The sequence below is a fragment of the Myotis yumanensis genome, unplaced genomic scaffold, assembly GCF_028538775.1.
Source record: "Myotis yumanensis isolate MYYU_CA2020_CCGP unplaced genomic scaffold, mMyoYum1.0.hap1 SCAF_10, whole genome shotgun sequence".
Classification (NCBI taxonomy): domain Eukaryota; kingdom Metazoa; phylum Chordata; class Mammalia; order Chiroptera; family Vespertilionidae; genus Myotis; species Myotis yumanensis.
In genome coordinates, this window is record NW_027223761.1 from 29,365,928 (window position 1) to 29,390,907 (window position 24,980).

Consider the following 24,980-nt stretch of genomic DNA (forward strand, 5'->3'; position numbering starts at 1 on the left):
TCTGGGGCTGGGCAGGGCATCGCAGAGCGCGCGCGTCCCTGTCCGATGGCCCCTGCAGGGCCAAACTTCATTCCCCACCTCTGAGTCAGGGGAGGGGGTGCTTGCAAATTAAAAGGAAAAAAAAAGTTGCTGAACTTTTCCCCCAACACCGTCGTAGAGGCGGGGCCGGAGGGCGGCGCCTGGACGGTGATTCGCGGCCGGTTCGGATCTGGAGGCTCGGATTGGCGCGCGATGTCCGGGGCCGGGAAGAGTGGGCGTGGGGGAGGGGAGCGGCCCGCCCTGCCCGCGGGATGGGCTCGCGCGGGGAGCGGGTTAATTTCAAATCGGGGGCTTGACTGCTCCTGGACGGTCACGCTACCTCTGCTCTCCCGCCGGCCTGCCAGTCCCGGTTCCGGCGTTGCCTTCTGGCACCCACCTCGGCACGGCACAAGGACCGACTGACGGCCCGACTCGCGGGGCTCTGGAGCCTGAGTGGGGAAGAGGTGCCGAGGAGTCTCCGCTCAGATTCCGCCCGCTCCAACCGTGAGGTGAACTGACAGGTCAGCGGGACGCCGAGGGGAGCAGCGCCCGGCCGGCCGGGCACGGGGAGGGCGCTGGGAAGGGCTGCGGCAGCGGCGGCCGTTTCCCGCCTCTCGCTCCGCCGGGGGCCGCGGAGGGAGGAGCTGAGCTCCCGCGCAGAGGGGAGGGGGCGAGCGAGGGGGAGGGGCGGGGTGCCGAGGTTCCGGGCGCGGGTTTGCCCGCGCTCTAGCCCCGCGCTGCTAAGGGGCGGCGCCGGCCACAGTCCGGCTTTCCGCGCCAAATTTTTAAATCGAGGGCGGAAGGTCCGGGCCCGCCCCTGGCACCTCCAACCAATCACAGGCCTGCGGGTGGCTCTCTGAGTGGTCGGCAACCGTTGCCCTGGAAACCACGAGGATGCTGTCCGGAAACTGCCCCGCGGGCGGCGCGCGAACCGGGCCTGGGGGGGAGGGGGCAATTGACCTGGTGGAGGGGAAAGAGCGCTGAGTGCGAAGCGTGTGGCGCCAGCGGGACTGTACCTGGTTACCTTACGGAGCAAGGGCAGTCCTCCAGGGTGGGGTTCAACATCGTGGCGCGAACTGGCCCTCCGAATAGCTAGTACATAGCGCTTTGCATCTTTAGGAAAATCTTTATAAAAACCTGAATCATAAGGCGTTCTTTAAATGCCCAGAGTGTGTTTGGAGCTTAAGAACTGAATTTGGAAGTTGCCTATCAAGCTCTTTTACAAGACTTTACTGCTGAGCCTATGCGCGCGCGCGTGTGTGTGTGTGTGTGTGTGTGTGTGTGTGGGAGAGAGAGAGAGAGAGAGAGTGTGAGGGGAGAAATACTAGCATCGAAGTTCAGACTTTTAACCAGATTCTTGGGGTCGTGTCAGTTCAGCGGAACCTGGGCTCGCGAGCTGAGTCTCAGCCCTGACCTGTGGCTAGGTGGGTGCCTGAGCTTGCTCCAGTCCGTTCGGAGGGCTTCCGAGAGCGGCCTGACTTCTCTAAAGGTGAGAGAGGGCTGTCACTGGAAATTCTGTGGGTTGTTTGAAGTTCCATTACAGCGGATCCGTTTGCTGGAAGAATTTACTGGCGTTTGATGTAGTTCCCTGGCCAAGGGGGCTATCTCTGGTCTGGAATAAAATGTAAATGCAGATTGTCAGTTTTCGTTAGTCTTTGTTTCAGTAGCCTATGGTGTCCGTGAAGGAATTTTCAGTGGATCTCCTGCTTTTATTTTTCTCTAATTTTACTATTTCCTTTTTTCTTTAAGGATATTAAACTTTTTAATCAAATTGTTTGGACCACTTGAACCATCAGGATATTTGGAGGAACTTCAGATTTTTTATTTTTTAAGAGACTCTAAAAGTATGAGAAATTTACAGGATGGAGAACGAAAAGGTACCTTTTTAACTTCAGTATTTATCCTTTGTTTTAAAGAAATTATCCTGATTTAACTCATAATTTTTCAATATCCAATATCTTAATAATTCTACATCCTCTTTTAGTTGGCTTCTGTAAAAATCCATACGGAAGGGAAATTTAATTTTTGAAGAGGGAGACAGTTGCCCAGAGTTAAAATAATCTTAAGTCTCAAAAAGATAAGCAGAGAGAAAAGTTATTTTTAAGAATAGTAAAATTTGTTAGGTTTATTATGATATTTCTGAGAATTTTTGAACGAAAGGAATTCAGAAAGGTCATTTGACATGATTTAAGTTTGGACCTCTTCTAAGATATTTTATTTATTATATTATTTAAGTAAGATATGTTATATATTAAGATAATTTTTTACTAAATCACCAGCTTCTTTAACTATAGGGTCTGCAAACACGCTGAGAGAAAAAAATATTTTTGTAAAATTGCAAAAGAATTGTCAGCGGGAGTGTCTTGACGTGTTAAGTTAACAAAAAAAGAAATGTGCAAATTTCCTAAAAGTTTTATATATTAGTCAACTGAGAAAATGGCGGTTTTGGCAGTTACTTTGATAGCCTGAGGCTAAGGACAGCAGCCTTTAGAAAAATCCCTTCCTGGGTGAGCACCACTCCGTACACATGCTCAGAAGGGTTTCCCATTGGATCCCTTACATGGCTTTATGTAAGACTATAAGACTGCCATAGTTGGATTGAGGGTTCATGTCGGGTGTGACTTCTCTAACTAAGCCTGGCTATCCTCTTCTGCAGAATGGGAATATAGGATTTGGTGAAAATACAACCGGAAAAGCACTTGATAAATCCTAAGGAGTCACAGGCATACAAAATAGTCCCATTAATCTTTGTTTCTAAAGTCACTGAGGAATTAGTGTGTGTCTCTATTCTTTCGCTTATTGCCATTCCAAGCATTTTCTTTAAAAATAGATTGGAAGGATGTGTGAGGTCCCCAGTGTCCAAAAGTAGAAGAAACATGGTCTCCATTAGTCTTATTTCTGAATTGCTGTCAATTTACCCTCTTATGTCTCAGTAGCAGTTCCCCCACTGCCAGAGAGTAGCTTTGTGACTTTGAGTAACTAATTTTATTCTCCATCAGTAAAGTGAAGGGGTAGATATTCAAAGGCAGCCTTTTCTGGTCAGAAATCCTACTTTTTGGCACTCTGGATTTTGCTCCCTACTGGATTTTTACCAGCAAGTCTGACCACATGCTAGCCCTTGCCCTCATCTTCTTGGCTCTCTGACTCTTCTACATCAGTGGTGTTTTATTGAGCACCTACTGCATGCAGCCATTGTGCTGGATACACAGATGAATGGGACATTGTTTCTGCAACAGAAACCTTTATTTATTACAATTTCACTTGTGTTAGGGGAAGCTGAGTGAAAGGTATAGGAACTCTCTATGCTATCTTTGCAACTTAACTCTAAAGCTAAAATTATTTCAACATAAAAAGTTAAAAATACGTAAGTTTTGAAATTTTTTAATCCTTGGAACAAGATATGAAAAAAATTAAATCCATGCTTTGTTGCAAAATTAAAAAAAAAATGGAAGCTTTAGTTTTTAGAATGGACAGGTATCAATATCGTTACTAATCTAATCAACTCTGCAACCTCCTTTGGCACTCTTTCCTGTAGCAATATTCTATTTATTGTATAATTTCTAAAGTCAAAAGCTATCTGATAAATCAGTGATTCCCAAAGTGGGCGCTACCGCCCCCTGGTGGGCGCTGCAGCGATCCAGGGGGGCGGTGATGGCCACAGGTGCACTTGTTTTAACTTTTTTTGTATTACCTTTCTATTCTGAGTTCAATAGTTTCATAATTTCAAACTTCAATGTTTCTAATTTACACCTTTCTTTACTATATTTTACGAAAAAGGTAGAAACATTAATACATATATCTTTCTGTTTAATTGCTATTAAAATTTTTAAAAAATTAATTTCCAGGGGGCGCCGAGTCATATTTTTTCTGGAAAGGGGGCGGTAGGCCAAATAAGTTTGGGAACCACTGTGATAAATCCTGTTTGACAGTGAATTTAATTATTGTTTTAAACCAGGAAAATCTCTTTTTTGAGCCACATAAAAGGGGACAGATGAAAACACCTCTGAAAGAATCCACTGCAGCAAATATAGTGTTGGCAGAGATCCAGCCCGACTTTGGCCCTTTAACCACGCCCACCAAGCCCAAGGAAACCTCCCAGGGAGAGCCCTGGACACCAACAGCCAACCTGAAAATGCTCATTAGCGCCGTGAGCCCCGAGATCCGCAACAGAGATCAGAAAAGGGGGCTGGTCAGCAACAGAAATGGATTACCTAAGCCCAAAGATTGTTTACACGTAGGTTTGCAGACTGAAGGGATTTGGGGGGAGGAGGAGAGTAGCCATTGAAGAAATGCCAGCAATATAATGCATCACCATCCCCAGACTATTAGCTCCTTCAAAGCACCAGAAAGATTTGGACCCCATCCATTATAGCACTGGGAATTCTAAACCTTTGACTTACTTGCAGCTAAAGCTTCCCTTTTAGATCTGCCACACAGCTTATACTGGCTCCACTCCTTATACTTCCCCTCCCCTTGAGCCCCCAATTTTGCAGCTATTGAAACAAAGCACTCATACCAGTGTTAGTCATAGAATGCAGATGCCCCTAATATATCTGTCAAACTTGATTTCAGAATGAGACATATTTACCTCTTCCTTTGTAGGAACACTTATCAGGAGACGAATGTGAAAAATCCCAACCAAGTCGAAAAGAGAAAAGTTTAGGATTATTGTGTCATAAGTTCTTAGCACGATATCCTAACTATCCCAACCCTGCTGTGAATAACGACATCTGTCTTGACGAAGTAGCTGAGGAACTTAGTAAGTATGCAAACAGCTCACTGAAAGGGTGAATAAAGTGACTTCGTGGACATACCCCTTCAGACCCACGCTCATCTAGACAGTGTTTGTAGTGACACAAAGAAGGCCACAGAGAATTATGAATCTCTAAAGCCCTATTAATTCAGAAATAAAGGCATATAGTTTCCAATGTCAGTGAGTCTTAAAACAAGCAAAAAATCACAATGGAGATTGCTTGGGACTGCATTTCAAAAGCTCTGCAGCTTTAAAGGAAGGCAACATTGTTTTATGACTTATTTCAAAGCAGCTACAACTTGGAACTTCTCTCTTGGCTCTGTGGTTGAAAAGCCAGGCTGTGGAATGGTGTCTGCACAGTTTATGATGAGCAGCAGCTTGGGTGGGGAGGAACAGGGCTTTAGCGCTCCCTGCTGCTCAACGCTATTCTGAGGACCTATGCGTTTTCTGAGCGTTTGGCAAAATTACTGTGTCCCCCTACCCCCTTTTACTCCTTTCTTTAAAGACTAAATCTAGTTATAGCTAAGAAGAGGTCTACAGCAAATTTGGAGCACCTTTTCAATCATGAAAGTATCTTAAACATTAAAGAGATATGCAGGATATTTTAATATATAGCTATTACGCCATAAAGTTTTGATCTTCTAATACATGTTTATAAAGGTCAATTTACTTCACATTTTAAGAATATGCCATTGATAGTCATCTATTTACCTACATCACTGTAGCTATGTTGAATGTACTCTGTAATTCAGCAGGCATCTATTGATCACCTACTATGTGCTGGGCAGTGTTGTAGCCACTTGTGATAACATCAGTGAACAAAAAGGAAAAATGCCTGCTCCCATGGAATCAACATTCTAGTGGGAGCAATAGACACTATTCAAAGGACATAATGAGAAATTATAACGTATGTTAGTTAGAAGGTCATACATGCTATGGAAATAAGAAAACGTGGACCACGATAAAAGGATTGAGCGGGAGTGCTAGGGGTGTGCTTTGCAATTTTAAAGTAAGTGGTCAGGTCAGGCCTCGGTTTGACAAGGTAACAATCTGAGCAAGCACTTGAAAGAACTGAGGTGGGGAACCGTGAGGACATCTGGGAGAGGCATTCCAGGCAGAGGAATAGCCCAGCACCAAGGCCTTCAGGCACAGGCGTATCTGGCAGGTTCCAGGAATAGTAAGAAATCTCAGCTCCTTATACCTATCATGACAACCGTGTGTGTGTGTGTGTGTGTGTGTGTGTGTGTGTGTGTGTTGGGGGGGGGGGGTAACAGAAAAAAACAGGTTGTAAAGTGTGGGATTTGGAGTATTAAAGATTTGATTTTGCCACTTACTGGCTTTGTGCCCTGGGGTGAGCCCCGTAGCCAGCCCGAGCCTCTATTTCCTCCTCATTCAAGTGTACAAGATAATACCTACCTCACTCGGTTAGACTAGAAATTTCTTAAAGCCGTATGGCACATATAGACCCTCAATAAATGGCACCGCTAATTCATGTCAATTAATTTGTATCCTTTGAGAGTAGGGACATGTCTTTCTCATCTTCACCCTTGTTGAGTGTAAATAAGTTGTAACACCCAGAACCTACTGACAAATAACCACGGAAGAAAAAAAGTTATTCAATTCTGTACACATTCCAAAATCTGATCCTAGTAACATACAGCTGCTCATTCTTTGTAGATGTTGAGCGCCGACGCATTTACGATATCGTGAATGTCCTAGAGAGTTTACACATGGTGAGCCGCCTGGCCAAAAACAGGTACACTTGGCACGGGCGGCATAATCTCAACAAAACGCTGGGGACTTTGAAAAGCGTCGGGGAGGAAAACAAATACGCCGAGCAGATCATGATGATCAAGAAGAAGGAATATGAACAAGAGTTTGACTTCAGTAAGAGTTGCAATATAGAGGATCATGTCACCAAGGCAAACACGGACCAAAACGGACACACAGACATGTGTTTTGTCGAACTCCCTGGAGTGGAATTTCGGGCAGGTGAGAGCTGATATTCAAAAAGTCTTAAGAGAAGGTTCCTTAGGAAACTGCTCTAAAGCTACTGCTGCCTTTCACGTTAAAATGCTGCAGTTGTCAACTGTCTGGTCAGGTGGTGGTATTTTTAGAAGTCACTTGTCCCTTTATGCCTTTTAATTCTCTAATCCTCATCCTTCTTCAAAGCCTCTGTAAACAGCCGCAAAGACAAGTCTTTAAGAGTGATGAGCCAGAAGTTTGTGATGCTGTTTCTGGTGTCAACGCCTCAGATAGTGAGCCTAGAAACTGCTGCCAAGATTTTAATTGGGGAGGACCACGTGGAAGATTTGGATAAAAGCAAGTTTAAAAGTAAGTGTCATGACTCCATGGACCTTTGGACCTATTCTTAAACAATAAAATCTCGGTTACAAACTGATTTCCAAATATATTTGCTATATAAACAGGTCTTCTCTAATTATGCTTTTGTATCTTCACTTCTCCCCAGAAGCCATGGCCATCCTGCTTTAACTAATATGTATGATCCAAAAGATATGCATATAACTACTCTTATTTGTCTGACACTTTGACTTATAGTTTCTTAAAAGTCACCTCATTTGCTACTGTAGCACTGTCGCATTTTACTAGTATACAATCTGTGGTTGCCTGAAGTTTAAATGAGCAGTAAATTATAAAGTGGAACTGGAACTCAGGTCTCTGCTATTTCCACTGTCTTTCATATGTCTGAGTACAAAGAACTCTTCTAAAATTGTCCCCAGAAGTGACCTGCTGCACAGTCAGTTTGCCAGTTTGAAAGAGTGGTTTTGGCCAGAATATTTGCTCAAAGTTGGAATAGGATTATAGATTGGATTCCTGGCACAGAATTCTACCCTCACATCTATAACAGACTTTGTAAGAACCTCCATGAAGGCAGAAAGGGTGTGGAAAAAGGTGCTTAGCAGACAGGGAGGGGTGTGCTGCACGCCCATCTCGCCTGGAGGCATTAGCAAACCACCAAGTAGGGAATGAGGCTAGCCTGAGCATGGGACACTTTGGGGATCCAGCTGTATGGTGAGGAAGAGCCACCTCAAGCAACAGCAGAGGCTATGGGAACACCTAGGGGCTGTCACACAGACCCCTTCCCATCCCTGAAGAGCTGTACTAGTCTCGTGAAAGTATATTCAGACATCCGTGGGTTGATAGTGCCTCTATCAAGATAAAACTAAGTAGAGAGAAAGGCAATAATGCTGACAATTGGCTTGGGAGATCTGCAATTTCAGAAAACACGTCCTGATACTACAAATGAGCTGCCTGCTTTTCTAAGTCGCCAGTTTTCAGCTCTCCGTTTCCCTGGTTAGTCACAGTCTTGGAAACCATTCCAGGAACTGCAGGTGTGTAATTTGCTGAATTCCCCAGGGAACTCAGAATCTCTGGCGTGGCTAGGAAGAAGGGGCTCAATGATAATTTTGTACTACCAAGCTGGAGGTAAAAGCAGACTATCTCTCACAAAACTCATTCAGATATATAAGATCTGTAGAATTAATAAATCTAGTCTTTGCATATTACATAAGGACAGTCTTACCATTTACAACTTTTGATGAGCTATGGAACTTTCCACACATATGATATTAAATCAGTCTATTGTTATAAACTCTCACAAGCAGGGAAGCAATGCATTTATCATTAATGCTCTATTTCTTTTGTTCATAAAATTCTTCTGAATCCTCATTAGAAGATGGCCCAGGAATGGTGACTTTTTATCAAAAAAGCTGTGACATGTTCCTGACAGGGTGATCTCATTCAGTCAGTTTTCCTTTTTCAACACATGCTTCTGTCATTTCACAATTCAGTACCAGCAGTCACTTAGTCTTTTCAATATTTAAAACTACTTTTTTGTTTTAACTAAAGCAGTATCACTAGGCTAACTTTAAAAGAATCATATTTTCTCTGCCTGACATTGCCGGTTAGGATCCAATGGCTCTTTGAATATATGAAATCCTTAAGAAGCAAAGTCCTTTGATCTTTCATTATTCTATTAAGTGGTGTATATGAATTTTTTTCTCCCCAGCAAAAATTAGGAGGTTGTATGATATAGCTAATGTTCTGAGTAGCCTGGATCTCATCAAGAAAGTTCATGTCACTGAAGAAAGAGGCCGAAAACCAGCTTTTAAATGGACAGGCCCAGAAATCAGTCCTAACCCCAGTGGTATGTATCTGTTTTCTTAAATTCCTTGCTTCATTGTTTTGAATTAACACATATTTAGAGATTGTTCTCCCTCCCCCTGCCTACCCACACTCCACATGGGAAGAACATACACAGGATAAATGAGAAGATGAGTGCACTAAGGAAGGTCTGGCTACTAGCTCCATCATCAACCCAAGGTTTATAACCACCTCCCACGCGGGCCCAGGAGGTAGAATCTGTATGGGAAAGGATTTGGAAAAGTTGAAAGCACCACAAAACATAAGATACTATGGCTCTCGTTCTTATGCTTCTCAGTGACCATGACAGAGCCTGTCCACATGGAGAATATGAAATGAATTCGTTCCGGGGTCAGTATCGTAGGCTCCGTTTCACTCTGGGATTCTGACACTGCATTCCACCACAGCTCCCGCACAGAAGTGTTAGAAAGTGGCAAGAACATGGGCTGTGGAGGCAGAGGGAGACTTAGTGCCCAGTATCAGCTCTGCCACTTATTAGCTGTGTGGCCTTAGGCACGTTACTCCTCTAAGGCTGCGCCTCCTCACCTGCAAAATGGGGAGAACCGTGGCGCCTTTGTGAGGTACTGTGAGGTGGGATGTAATCTCAGAGAGAGGTTCTTTGGTGCAGGGATGTGGAGTGCAGGCTCTGGGGCCACCCTGGTGGAGTTCATATCTCAGGCCCACATTCCACCAGCTGAGAGACCATGCCTCAGTTGGTTAAGGTCTGAAATGGGGATGCATTTCCTGAGAAGTACCTCCCTCGTGGAGTTGTTGAGAGTGTCTTACTTAGTGTGTTCAGGCTGCTATAACAGAATACCATGGACTGAGTGGCTTATAAACACAGAAATTTGTTTCTCACAGTTTTGGAAGTCCAAAATCAAAGTTTTCATTGTAAGCTCACATGAGGGAAGAGGAGCTCCGTGAGTTCTAATCCTGTTCCAGAAGGCTCTGCCCTCATGACCTTAGCACCTCCCACAGGCCCTGCTTCCTAATATTATATTGAGCATTACATTTTGACATATGAATTGGGTGGGTGGGGGGAGCACACATATTCAGTCCATAGCAGTGAGGGTCACCGTATTTCATCAGATTAAGACTCCACTGATGCTCTGGCCAATGTTGCTCAGTGGCTTGGGCCATCCTCTCATACACCGAAGGGTCGTGGGTTCAATTCCCAGTCAGGGCACATACCCAGGTTGTGGGTTCAATCCCCAGTTGGGGCGCATGTGGGAGGCAACCCATCAATGTTTCTCTCTCCCTCTCCCTTCCTCTCTAAAATCAATGAAAAACATATCCTGGGGTGAGGATTAAAAAATAAAAGACCACTGATTATAAGATGCACAATTCTTTATATATCAATAAGAAAAAAAAACACCCTGATAATTATGCCATAGCACACCACTGGTTATAAGTTACAATGGGTTTTCGAAATGCTAAGTATGAAATCTTATCTCAGAATTTATTTATTAGGATAAACAAGGTTTTGTTTAGATAAAAGCCCATAACAGTGTCTGGCATGTGACTGGTGATCTACAACTGCTACCACTTAATTCCTAAAATCATGTTAGACCTGCTTTGACCTTACATCCCAAGAAGAAGAGTCGCCCACGTTTTAACACCCCGCCCTTTTCTCTTTCAGGTGTGAACCCCGTCATTTCTTTCTCCACCTCAGACGTGGAAGTGAGGCAGCCTTCAAAAGAGAACTGTGCCAAAAACCTCTTTTCCACACACAGGAAGCCAAACTTTACACGGCACCCATCTCTTATCAAACTGGTAAAGAGCATAGAAAGTGACCGGAGAAAGATCAATTCTGCTCCAAGTAGCCCTATCAAGACCAGCAAAGGTGTGTTTTCAATCATGGCAGGGCTCTGCTCAGAATTCCTTATTATCTGATTTTTTTTACATCCCTATGGGACTTGTAGGAGAATTGTTTCCATATCCATATGCTTAACCCCCCTTGAAGCCTAACTTATGCATGAATTAGACTCTAATTATTAGAGGATAAGTAGTTTGTGGGGTTTTTCATTTAACTGCTGTGTGCTTTGGGGGGAGATGCATTTTTTGTGTTCCTTGGGCTTCAGTGACCTGTCATCTGCGTGAGCATTTATTCTTTCGCTTCGACCAATACCCACCCCCCTTCTTTCTATTTTACCAGCTGAGAGTTCTCAGAATTCTGCACCCTTTCCAAGTAAAATGGCTCAGCTTGCAGCAATTTGCAAAATGCAGTTAGAAGAGCAATCAAGGTAGGTTGACAATCAAGGTAGGTGAGATGAATGACTTAGTTGCACCATTGGATTACTTACTTTATGTAAGAAAAGGCACTAGCCTTGGAAACTGGGGAGACAGTCTTTTCTGAAACTCATAGCAAAATATTACAGAAACTATCTGCTGGTTTCATAAAAGCAAGGCTTTCAACCTGGGGCAATCTAAAGTGATAGAACATTTTAGAGAAAATGTGTTTATGTCATGTTTTAAATATTGTCTTTTAGTGAACCCAGAAAGAAAGCAAAACCACAGCTGGTGAGATCTGGGCCCTACAAACCAGTGGCCCCTCTGGACTCCACCGTGAATGCTGAACTGGAGCTCCCAGCACCGCCCCTCATCCAGCCCCTGGGGGTGGTCCCTCTGTTCCCCAGCCCATTGTCATCGGCGGTGCCCGTGATCCTACCTCAAGCCCCTTCGGGCCCGTCCTATGCCATCTACTTGCAGCCTGCCCAGACCCACACCATGACACCGCCCCAAGGCCTGAGCCCGACAGTCTGCCCTAACCCCTCTTCGGAAGCTACGAGATCAAAAGACTGCACTGATGCCACCACTGAGAAAGCAGCCAATGATGCCACCAAGCCCAATGTCTCCATCAGACCCGGAAGCCTGTTGCCCATGCCGGAGAGACATGGTGCACAGAACCAAGACACAGAACCTGCTGGAGAGAGAGGCTCAAAGAGGGCAAGCATGCTCGAAGACAGTGGTTCCAAAAAGAAATTTAAAGAGAACCTAAAAGGATTTGAAAATGTCTCCGCAGTAAGTACACCCTTGCAATGTGCAAAGTATTAGGGACTTCCCAATTGATTAGAGGAGAATTTGGTGGCTTGTGAAATCTGCCAGAGCAAAGAGCAGTCTCTCAGAAGACAAGGAACTGTTCCTTAGCATCCGTAATGCAAACAAAGCCCCAGACAGCTAATCCCCTGGCTGGGACGATGGCAGGGACATTTTTAGCCTTTGGAGGAAGGGATTATTTGCTGTCTTTTTAAAGCACCACGGGTGGTTGTCCTTAAGTCCATTTCTCCACCACACACTGGAATGCAAACACCTGTCATGAAAGTCTTAAATAATTTATAAGCAGATGTAACCCCCAATGGATGGATATGTGGGGTTCCAGTGACTCCTACTTTCTGAGTCGGTGCCTAATGTTTGTTTGATGTCATGTAACTGGCACCTGTTGCCTAGAAGATAAATTGTTCCCCCTGTTTTTACTTTCTAAAATGTAAACCAAAATTTCTATTTTGTGTAAGTAGAAAAATCTTAACTTGTAAGTATATTTGACACACTGGTTTCTAGGGATTGTGATGTTCCAGATCATTTTTTCCCTAGGTAGAGTTTAGTTCAAGAAGGAATGAACATTTATTGGATGTCAGAAAGATTAGGCACTTTTACATACATTATCTCATTTTCCTCCCTTAGGACAATTATATGTGAAAGACATGATCACAGAATGAGCACCACTCAATGTGGAAGCAGAAGTTAATCTCTCATTCTGTCCCTGCTGCTAACTCGCGTTATTTTATTTCTCTACATCTTGTTTTCCCACATCTATAACGAATTTGTTCCACCAGTTTTTCCCGATCATTTACTGGGTATAAAACACTGTGCTGTGGTCCAAACCAAACCAAACCCAGCACCTTCTTTTGGTGATGGTTACTTTTGAGTACTTGCCCAGGGCTCTATTACAGTTTTTGTGAGGCTAGGTGAATTGATTACATGATGATATATGTAAAGGGATGTGATTCTTATAAGATGAAGGGTATTAACTGTAACTTATTATTAAGGAGGCTTTAGAGTTTGTCAAGTCTTCCCTTAGGATGGCCTTATGGTAACCGTTCAAAATCTCTTAGTATAGTATCATTTTGTATTTAATATCCATGCGAGGGAGAAAATACAAGGCTTGTGCCTGAATGAATTTTTTTGGGATGTCCATAATCTCTTTGGGCCAATGGGGTAATTTAATAATGGTCTCCTGTTGCTCACTTAGTTATTCAGGATTAGGGTTTTCAGTGGATAGATTTTCCATGTCCCCCTGCTTCTTTTTTCTCTCTGTGACTTCATTTTGACCATTTCTTTTTAGCATGAACTGAGCAGAACAAAGAAAATGTATTAATTTGTGTGTTAATTCATTCAGCAAACATTTACTAAGATTCTACACTTCTGAGGGTGGAGAGAAGACAGTATACAAATAACACAAACATATCAGTAAATAATAAGAACTACAGTGAAAATAAAATAGAACGTGTAATAGGAAGAGGGGGTAAGAGGGCTAATGTAAGCTAGATGAGATCATAACATGCAAGTTGAAATATGTCAAATTCATTCATCCTGCTCACTTAATAATTTTTTTTTCAAAAAGGGAATTGGCATGGTAGGCTAAAAGATGTTATGATGAATGTAGTTTGCAGAAAACTGAAAAATAACTATTAATGGAGTACTACAGGTTTTGCTAAAGACTTGAAAGAATTAAACCAGCAACTTGTACCACGAAAGCATGATTAACAATAGCAAAATAGCAAAGAGGATTTGTAAAATCCCTATTTTCACTGGTTAAAAATTTCTATCCCTTTCAAGGAACCTACCAGTAAAGAGAATGAACAGTGCCAAGCAGCTAAGAAACTAAATTTTAAAGTTTGTGGTCCACTTTTAGCATTGTGGATTCTGAACTGACTGGTTCCCAAGGAAAAGACAGAACCTATTAACAGCTAGATCAAAGTGTAGACTGTTGTTTTAACAATGTCCAGAAGGAAGATGTGGAGGAAGATAAAAGGACACACACACACACACACACACGTTTACAAGAGCTGCTTTTAGCTATTGCCAGTCCTGCTCAGGGTAAGACCGAAGCAGGCTTCTCAGGCTTTCTCTGTTTGCTCAGGTACAGTGATCTAGCAGGCACGGGGAAGATGCACACAGCCTAACACTTTGGTCATTTCCATTGGTCTGTAATGTTATTGCCTAAAGCTTTTGCTGCATGGCAGTTGAGTCTCTCAGGTGAATTAATCCGTTCTCTTTTTTTACCTTAGTTTTTTAATTCTAGTGCCATGCTCTTTAGTTTGTAATAGTATAAGCATGTTTTCTTGATAATCATTAGAACCTAAAGTATTAGAAACAAATCTGTAGATGTATAATTCCTTTGTTCTAAGTCAGGGGTCAGTAAACATCATTCTGTAAAGGACAAGATAGTAAATATTTTTAACTTGTAGACCATATGTCTCCGTTGTACCTATTCCACTCTGCCATGGTAAAAAGAAAATAGGAAAGCAGCTACAGACAATGCGTAAATGAATGGGCATGGCTATGTTCCGATGCAATTTTACTTACAAAAACAGACAGGAGGCTGGCTTTTGGCCCATGGTTTGGCAACCCCCTTCTCTAAGTCAACATTTCTTAAAATGTGTTTTCTCTGAATTCCAATACTACCAAAAATTTAGTTGCCAGATAGCCTTGGAAATGCTACAGGCTGGAGGCCCCCCCTTGGAGATTTACAATGCATGCACTATTAAAGAAATCCTCTAATTAAAACACCATTTTCCTTTGTTGAATTCAGCAGTTCCCAAACATATGTGAGCATGATTCAAGCAGTGCCTGCTTGCATCCCCTGAAATAGGGCACCTCAGAATACTCTTTGGAAAATACCATTCTATGTAATTTAAGAACAATCCATAATAACATAACAGTGCCACTCTGGTGTCTAACTGCATTAACTTGGTTCCCACAGTTAGCACCACATCATACCAAGGAGTCAGAGCAGGAATTAGAATGTCAGTGTGAAGGGGATCTGCTGGGTGAATCCTACTCTAAGCAGACTCAGTGGTAGCGTTATGACACTTAAGGCCACAGAGGGCATTTAAGAAACCCATGGTTTGTGCCCTGGCTGGTGGGATCAATGGTTAGAGCACCAGCCTGCACACTGAAGGGTCACGGGTTCGATTCCTGGTCAAGGACCTATACCTGGGTTGCAGGTTTGATCCCCAGCCCTTGTTAAGGCTCATGCAGGAGGCAACCAATCAATATGTCTCTCTCACAACGATGTTTCTCTATCTCTCTCTCTCCTTCCCCTGCCTCCCTTCCAGTCTTTAAAATCAGTGGAAAAAAATATCCATGGTTTGTATGACTCAGGCCAAGTGTTGGAATGGAAGGGAGGGATACTGTCTTCAGGGAGCTGTATAGCTGTCCTGCCTGTAGCCCTACTGTTAGCATCAGTCTAATGAGACAACCACCAAGGTATATTAGTCCTGGAAGAGGCATAGGGCCATTTTCCTTCCAGTATTTGTGTTTAAAATAAACCCTTCCTCTTTGTTTTCTAGACACTGTTCCCATCAGGATATCTAATCCCTCTTACCCAGTGCTCATCCCTGGGGGCAGAGTCCCTTTTGTCTAGTAAAGAAAACTCAGGTACACTTTCCCCAAACCACAGGATCTACAGCTCCCCGATCGCAGGTGAGTGTATATCAAGCATTTATTCAAACACAAGGGGCTCAGTGCACGAATTCATGCACCTTGAAAGGAACTATGGGCCATAAGGCTGTAGTGGGCACAGGGATGGGCCTTGGCCCATTTCCCACACCCCCGCCCGGCCCCTCCCGTTGCGGCCCCCAGTCCCTTGTCTACCAGCAGCCCCACTCCTGCCTCTGCTGCTCTCACATGTTGATGGCGCCGCACCCTCTGGCAGCACAGAGCAATTGCGGCTGGTGCCAGCAGTGGGTGTGAGCAGGGCTGGCACCATCAGTGGGTGCAAGGGGTGGCTGCTGCCCCAATCACCCCTCAGGAGCAGGGGGTGGTGGAGAAGCCCTCAGGGGCGATCGGGGCCGGCAGCGGGTACAAGCACCGGGCAAGACCGCGGCACGTGGGAGCAAAGAATTTTCAGTAACCACCAGAGGCTCACCCCGATGACAGCAACCAATGTCCCACCTTGGTCTGGCACCCCCGCTCACCTGCTCCACCATCCTGCTGCAGCTAATGCCCACCATGTTCTGCGTGTGCCCCCCTTGGTGGTCAGCGCATGTCATAGCAACCGGTTCGGTTGTTCCACCCTTAAGTCTATTTGCATATTAGGGTTTTATAGATGGGTCAGTCTCAAGTTCACTTAAGCCTTGTAAACTTCTTGTACAAATGCCTGTGCTTTTAAGATATTTCCCCTCCTTTTCTTCCCAGGTGTTATTCCAGTGACATCATCTGAACTCACTGCTGTTAATTTTCCCTCTTTTCATGTAACACCTTTGAAGCTAATGGTCTCACCAACTTCCGTGGCAGCCATACCTGTAGGGAACAGCCCGGCTCTCAGTTCGAGCCACCCCATTCCTGTCCAGAACCCAAGCTCAGCCATTGTAAACTTCACCCTGCAGCACTTGGGGCTCATCTCCCCCAGTGTGCAGGTGTCTGCCAGCTCCGGGCCCACAACTCTTCCCATGTCCCCAAGAATAGAGGCTGTTAGTGTCGTACCAGAACATGCAGGCACTCAGCAAGGAAGGGCCACCCGATATAACTCGCCAGTCCTGGGCCAGAACCAACCGAATGGACAGTCCCTTGCTATGATGGGGGCACAGCAGGTGAGAGTATTTCCATTTAACTTATTTTTTCCCTGGGGTTATTAAGTCCCAAATGTCAGACTTGCTTTTGCTTTTCTTCTTTGGAGAGGGAAAGGATGGGGGAGTGAGGAGGCTGAAGGCCTGCCTGCTCTCCAAGCCTGGAAAAAGTGTGCAAATAATGCATATTATTGCGTTACTGTGAGCTTTTTTTCTTGCCTTAACAAAAATAGCTGAGAATGGAAAACTCATCCAGGCTTACCTAGCCGATTTCAAAGTATGCTGGGCTCCCACGTGTGACATGGCCTTCTAGTCCAGTCTCATAAGGCTGCTAGAGTTAGAGCATACCTGTCTGTGGTGTGGGTTTGACTTCTTTTTTCCATTCCTTTCTTTCCAATCAGCCTGTTCCAGTAACACCCAAAGGGTCACAATTAGTGGCTGAAAGTTTCTTCCGTACCCCAGGTGGACCAGTGAAATCAACGGGCTCACCCTGCATGGATTTTGATGGTGCTAATAAAACCTCCATAGGAACTCTCTTTGTCCCACAGCGAAAACTGGAAGTGTCAACGGAGGATGTCCATTAATTGACAAATTTGGCTTCATTTAATTTTCTAAAGAGTTGTTTAATAGAGAAAATGTACTCAGACTGGTTTGGAGAACACATTCCCTGAAAATACTGTAAATATGTTGGGGGTTTACTTAATTTCAAAAAAAACACTTATTTTCATTCATATATATATATATATATATATATATATATATATATATATTTGTATTAAGCTAAATTCATCATTAATCCTAAAAAATAAAAGTAAAATGTTGAACTAAGGTATATTAACTTCTAGGGGAAAAGAATGAATTATTTCACCTGTGCCTATACCATTATACAAAGTAACTGTATTAAAGTTTACTTCCCTTTGAGTGAATATGTGACATGCCTAACACAGCATTCTCTTAAACTTTGCACAAAGAAAAAGCTGTGATGTATAATGTATTTTTAAATAGAACTATAGCTATATTTTTTGTAACTTTAATCTGTTTTTGTTGCAGTCTGTCTTTTTGTAAAGTCTGCGACAATCCTCAATCAAGTCTATGGAAAAATTATTTATAAATGTATTTTTAATCATAAATTGTTGAAATTAAAACTTTTCTAAAATGTATTTAGCATTTTCATTTTACCAATTAGGGCACTATGGGAAGAAAATGAAAATTTATCTAACTGACCTCAAGGGCAAATTCTTGGTGTGGAGCATCATTCCTCCTGGGTTCCCTTAGAAACGCAAAGTTTACCAAATGTTCCTACATTTTGCCTCTCGTTTGATCTTCCATTGGCTCCATTTTTACAGAAGTGAAAATGGCTTCGGAGATGCTGCTGCTTGGTCAAGGTCACCAAGCTAAGTCTCATGTGCTTTCCTTCCTACCCGGGGAGGTTAGAAATGAAAGGGGGATCTGGAGTGCTTGCTACCCTGCCCTGGCACCACCAGCATCTACTCCAGGCCTGCTGTCTACAGAGGAGGGGCTGCAATACAGTCCTCTTACCACACTTTCCAAATGACCCAGCTCCAGGAAGTGGAAAGCAGCAGTTTCTGATTTCCTCCACACTCAAAGCTCTACACTAAATCCCTTGAGCTCCAAGAGAAAACATGAGTTACAATGTGCTGAGTGTGCATCTCCTTGCCCTTCCTTTGTTATGGGACAAATTGCACCTTGAGAATTGACATGTGCCCTCCCAGGTCAGGTCTTAAGGATCATCATACCTATTTCCCACATGTTTACTGTATGCCGGACACTGTGCTATTTATTTTTTAAAACTCCCTCTATGAGCTAGGACTGTGAGGTCACTGAGGCTCTCAGAAATTAAAGCAATAAGTCCAGAGTCACACTCAACCATGTCTATGGCCCTCTTTATCCATTACCCGCCTGCCTCCATATGCAAGCCTAGCAACTCTGGTAGAAACCAAACGCATTGTATCAGGATAATCTGAGCATTTGTAAGGTCACCCCTTTCAAATATATATATATTATATGTATAATATATATGTATATATATTTTTTTTACATAACCAAATACAGCTAAAAGGGGAGAGATTTTCACATTCCCCCCTCTTCCTTCCTACAACTAGATAACCAATATGAGCTATTCCAAAGTGCCTCTGCCTTTTACACTACTTGAAGGACATGTGAATGGTTCCTGATAGAAGAAATGGCTCCTGCCTTTAGGTGTTTATTTATAAAATGCAAGGGGTAGGCAAAAGTAGGTTTACAGTTGTCATAACAATAATATAAGAATAAACTTTCAGGGGGTGTGAGGGGTGCGGGAAGAGATTGGACAAAAATCTTACACCTATGGATGAGGACAGTGGTGGCGGGTAAGGGCATGGGGTGGGGTGGGAACTGAGTGGAGGGGAGCTATGGGGGAAAAAAGAGGAACATCTGTAATAATCTTAACAATAAAGATTTATTGAAAAAATAAAAATAAACTTTCGTGTACTCACAACTGTAAACTTATTTTTGCCCACCCCTGTATAGTTGAGGGAGACAATATATACGTGTGAATAAATGAAAGAATTTTCATGCAATAAAAACAAAAAAAATTACCAAATGGTAAATACAGACAAAAGATATAGTTCAGTGGAGGCTATGAGATTCAACTGTGCCCAGACAACTTTGAGGGAAACACCAGCTAGAAGCTGTTTACATCCCTCCCCTTCCCTATAGCTGAGCTGGAGCGATTGGAGGCCTGGGTGTTGTTTGCCCCCCTCATCAGTTTTCCACATGAAATACCTCCCCAGGATTGACATTTAGGGAAACCAGATGCACAGAAAGAGGTATGTTAGACTCCACAGCAGCTCTGGGGATTATCCCACTCAGTTCTGCCACTCTGACAGATTCATGGGTTTGCTCCAACACCCACCTCCTGGTATTCATGTCGCTGTGCAACCCTCTCCCCTACAGTATATGTGGGACCTATGTGGGACCTATGAATCCCTTCTAACCAATAGACACGGTAAAGGTGATGGGATGGCATGATTACATGCACACAATTATGTGCTTCCATACGATTGTAGTGCCTGTATTGCTGGAGTCTCTCCCTTGCTGGCTTTAAGGAATCCAAGTAGCCATGTTGTGGAACCCAACATAGCAAGGAATTGTATGCAGCCTCTGAGCTGAGGGCAGCCTGCAGCCAACAACCAGAAAAAAACTGAAATCCTCAGTCCTACCTAGAGCTACAAGGAAATGAATTTTGCCAGCAGCCTGAGTGAGCTTGCCAGTGGTTCTTTCTCCAGTCGGGCCTCAGATGAGACCACAACCCTAACTTACACCTTCATTGCAGCCTGATGAGATCCTAAGCAGAGAACCCAGCTAAGCTGTCCCCGGACTCTTAATGCATGGGAACTGTGATTTAATAAATGTGTGCTGCTTTAAGATGCTAAGTTTGTGGTAATACTGTTATGCAGCAATAGAGAACTAACACAACACACTGGTGCTCATAACTGTCTTCTTCCAGTTTGTCTTATTATTGTTCATTGCTTTCATAGGCATTCATAGATGTAGACATCAGGGGGACGTGGTAACTCCAAAGGCTTTCATGGGAGAAGCACTGCCCATTTTTAAAGCTGGAAGCAACTTTAAAGATGCCACATAACACAGTACTGGACAAAGTTAATTGCCTGGTATGCAATTTCTGTCTTCAAACTGCCTTCTGATTTCCAGTTAAGGAATTACAGTGGGCTGTAACTGGAGGTCCCTCACCTCTATAGCAACGGTGGGCTTGCCATCCAGGCTAGGTCAACTTCCCTGAAATCTGATGTTTCATTTCATCCTAGCAATGATCTCACCTTTTTCAGTTCCCCTGAAAGTATGTTGCTTGGGTTCCTGGTTCCCAGCCTCTGGAAAGGCCTTGGCACTTTCCCACGTTCAAACCTGATTTTCAGCCCTCTACCCATTCTGTGGGCCTTTGTATCCTTCCAATAAATTTCCCTTGATTGAAGTTGCCAATCATTTGCGAGCCTAGTAACCAAAGGACTCTTACAAATCACAGAGGGAAACCCAAAACAAAGCTTCCCAATTCCCATACCAGTTAGTTCTCTGTTCCCTGGTCCTGGAGAAATACAGCCAACCAGTGAATAGAAAAAGCCTTCAGATATGCTTATCTCACCAGAAAATGCAAGCAACTCACCTATGTTCAAATGAATGCAAAGTGCCATTTAAAATACCTGGAAGGGAAATAGTTGAAATAAAAGGCACAAAGAATCTAGGAAACTAGAGCAATAGAATTTGATGAAAATACACACACACACACACACACACACACACACACACACGTATATATATTTTAAATCCAGCTTTAAAACACGTTTCCTCAGCCTTGTCCTTTTCAAGTGATTAGTGCTCCTACAGATAAAGGATAAGGAGATTTCCAAAACTTAAGGAGATTTCCAAAACTTAAGCAGATAAGCTGTCTGAGCAATCCTATTAATAATATAGAAGACTATGGGTGGACTGTAGATTCTTTACAGTAGTTATCACCACTTGGTAGTTTTCCAATCTTGAGGGCCTAAAATAGGAGATAAGCTGGAAGGAAATGTGTCACTATTATATGTTTAAAAAAAGAGTATAACTTTTTATTTAACTTTTAAAGAAGTGGTTTTACATCTCAATTTCCTATGCATTCGGGTCAATTACTTACTCAGTCGGATAAGTAACTAAATGTGGACTTGTCGTGATTGTCAACAATTCACAGAAAAATATAGGTAGTGAATATATTATCAGTGTCCTCCAATAGTCAAGTAATTAACTGCATTTTGAAAGGCTGCAAGAGAATCTTCCATAGTTCATGAGTTAGGCTCAGAGTCTGGTTTGTCCTATAAATACTGAATTCTATTTTTAAAATATTTATTCGATTATTACCCTATGCTCTGCACTTTTTTATGCAAAAATCATGCCTGTTACCCTATTTTAGATAATAAAAGATTCTCTGTATGAATCTTCTAGAAGTTTATCTTAAATGAAAACATTTTTATTTTAGACTATTGATTAAAATCTTTCTAAAATGATAAAATAAGTTCCCCAAATTCCTAAATAGAGTTCCTTGAATATAATTTAACTTTTTCTTCATGTTTAAGAAACACATGAGCACTTCTGTTTTGTTAAATTCAACAAACAATTTAAGCCACCTATGACAAGAGTCATGCCTTGGGGGCTATTAAATGTGTAGGTCTATATGTTCCTGAAATGAATGGCTCTAGAATATTGTATTTTTCAAGTTCTGATTCTATGGTTCTTTGTCTCCAACTTTTTGTGTGTTTGTTATCCTTACCTGAGGATATTTTTCCATTGATTTTTTTTAGAGAGAATGGGAGAGAGGAGAGAGAGAAACGCACACATCAATTGGTTGCCTCCCACCCGCTCCCTGACCAGGGCCAGGGATAGAGCCTGCAACTGAGGCACATGCGCTTGACCAGAATCGAACCCGGGAACCTTCAGTCCATGGGCTGATGCTCTATCCACTGATTCAAACCGGCTAGGGCTGTCTCCAACTTCTTTTTTATCAGCTTCAACTTTCCTCTTCCCTCTACTCTCATGATTAATCACTTGCCTCCTGACCTAGGAAAACTGCAGGATTCCAGGGGAACTACAGGCACCACCCTTGCTTCTATACACCATTCCAAGTTAACAGTTGTAACTACTTAAGAAACGCTGTTTCTCCCCTGTGTGGTGAAAGCAATGAGCTTCTTCCCAGGTGTTTTCCTTGCCCGTCAGTGGTCTTTCTCATTGTCCACAGGAGTCCAAACTTGTTGGCCCTTGGAATTTGGGACCTGATAAGATGCCAGGAATGCTAAATATAAATTATACACCTGTATTCATTATCAAAATCCAACACCCAGACAATAAGAGCATTTCTACATGGAGATATCCTGAGAAACAGGACGAATCCTAGATCTATTAGGGGAAAGGGTGAGACTTGAGGTATGAAAATAATAATTTTTATTGAGCACCTCTCATTATATCTACTTCAAAACAATACTATGAGGTGGTTACTAGTGGCCCCGTTTGACAAGGGGCATAAGGAGCATGTCGCAGTCACACAGTATGTGTGCAAAGCCAGCATGTACTTGTCGGTATGTCTAGTGACAAAGCCCATGCTGGTTCCAGAACACCGCACGCCAGAGCTTCATCACATGACATCAGTCACGTGTTTTCAGAATGGGGTGAAACAGGCTGACTCCAGACTGTTCATGACTAATGAGAATAGAGCTTTGGGAGCATTACTCCCAAGGCGGGACAGCTATTTCTATTTCAGGCTGGCTGCCTACAGGGAATTACACTCAACTCGTTTAAGCCAGAACGACCTTTCACACACAAAAACCCTTCGTGTGTGGCTGTGCATTTGACTTAGCCAAAAAGAGGAATGCTTAGCCTTTCAGATTGACTGGTTGGTGACAGCTGTGATTCTCATTTCTATAAGAAATCCCTTATTGCTCTAGCGGGTTTGGTTCAATGAATATAGAGCATCAGCCCAAGGACTGAAGGGTCCCAGGTTTGATTCCGGTCAAGGGCCTATGCCTCAGTTGCAGGCTCGATGCCTGGCCCTAGTTGGGGCATGTATAGGAGGCAACCAATCAATGTGTCTCTCTCACATTGATGTTTCTCTGTCTCTGTCTCTACCTCTCCCTTCCACTCTCTCTGGAAATCAATGGAAAAATATCCTTGGGTGAGGATTAACAAAACAGAACAAAACAAACAAACAAAAAAATAAACAAAGAAATCCCCTACTCATAACTCATCATGGTCTGCTTCCCTGATTAAACCCTGACTATAAAATACCATGTGGCACTTTTGAAAAGAAATGGGGTGGGGGAAATTTAGTGGTGGCCAAGGGCTATCTACTGCCCAGTGCCCAGGGAATAGGATGAGTCAGCTAGTTCGAACTTTATAAACTAGGGGCCATTTTGGTTGCCGATATTTTTATAGCCGCAAATCCAGGGGCTAAAACCTTTTTAAGTCAAAGTGCCCTTTACAAATGTATTGCATGGAACTCAGCCACATTCCACTACAGCAATCTGACCCAGCTCAGTGACCAGGCCAGGAGACCCTGCATCCCAGATCCCACCTGGCTCAGCTCAGCTAGAATATGCATGGCCCGGAAGTCAAAGTCTGGCTGCTCATCCTAGTTCTGACCCCTAAATAAGGCACTTACCTCGAAAGGCTGGTTTCTTCTTCAATCATTATAGAATGGGCTCAAATAATTTCTGAGGTCTCTTAGAAATAAACTTTTATGACAAATAAATTTAAACTCACTAGTAATTCGTAGCACATAAGCAGAACCTGTACTCAACCAAAAGAATTGTGTCAAATATATGGAAAGGGCTAATCCTACAGAGGAAAGGAGGCTCTTAATGAAACCACTAATCCTCAGACTTGAGCCTCCATGGCATTCCTCCTGGCTAACACCACATAAAGCAGATTTAGAACCTGCTGCTGTTATTATTGCAAGAAGTTGTAATTTCCACAAAACTAATCTTACAGGTTGTGAGTCCACTTATTCTCCTGTTGGTTTTAATATCTTGGCTTTTTCTACCAGTTCTCAATTTTCTTTTTGCTGCTCTGTTACAATATTTGAGATGACCTAAGTGATTGAGAGCTTCAGGTAGACATTTGAAGGAAGTGAGCAAATTGGCACCTCACTAACAAGCAGCTTTATGAATGGGATATCCTATATAATAAAAGACTAATATGCAAATCGACTGAATGGTGGAACGACCGGTTGCTATGATGCACACTAACCACCAGGGGGCAGATGCTCAATGTAGGAGCTGCCCCCTGGTGGTCAGTGTGCTTCCACAGGGGGAGCACCATTCAGCCAGAAGCCGGGCTCACGGCTGGCGAGCGCAGCGGCAATGGCGGGAGCCTCTCCCGCATCCACGGTAGCACTAAGGATGTCCGACTGACGGCTTAGGCCCGCTTCAGTGGGGAGCGGGCCTAAGCCGTCAGTCAAACATTCCCTGAGGGCTCCTGGACTGCAAGAGGGTGCAGGCTGTCCTGAGGGATCCCCCCCCCGCCCCTCCCCCCCACCGGTCCCCGAGTGCACAAATTTCGTGCACTGGGCCTCTAGTTCTAAATAACATAGAGCCTGAGGTTCTGTGGCTAGGAAAGCACCTTGGAGATCATCTCAACAAGAAGTTCCCAAACTTCCATCCTGGACCCTAACTTGGGCCTTCAAGCCAGTGCCAGGTTGGCTAAAGGGTTTCGGG

The 24,980-nt window shown here is 43.4% G+C and overlaps 1 protein-coding gene across 4 annotated transcripts; it reads left to right on the top strand.

Moving 5' to 3' along the window:
* The first annotated feature begins 379 nt into the window (after positions 1 to 379).
* Positions 380 to 17,813, top strand: E2F8 (E2F transcription factor 8). 4 transcript variants are annotated; one of them, XM_070426640.1, is made up of 13 exons: positions 380 to 539; positions 1,768 to 1,895; positions 3,974 to 4,252; positions 4,621 to 4,777; positions 6,449 to 6,763; positions 6,944 to 7,105; positions 8,802 to 8,939; positions 10,575 to 10,778; positions 11,091 to 11,178; positions 11,425 to 11,956; positions 15,508 to 15,640; positions 16,355 to 16,749; positions 17,127 to 17,813. In XM_070426640.1, exons 2-13 carry the CDS (start codon positions 1,881 to 1,883, stop codon positions 17,307 to 17,309), a joined length of 2,601 nt encoding a protein of 866 aa, XP_070282741.1. In that variant the 5' UTR covers positions 380 to 539; positions 1,768 to 1,880; the 3' UTR covers positions 17,310 to 17,813. The 4 variants fall into 4 exon arrangements, with proteins under 4 accessions (XP_070282741.1, XP_070282742.1, XP_070282744.1 ...); XM_070426641.1 differs by having other exon boundaries at positions 380 to 527; XM_070426643.1 differs by lacking the exon at positions 3,974 to 4,252.
* The last annotated feature ends 7,167 nt before the right edge of the window (positions 17,814 to 24,980 follow it).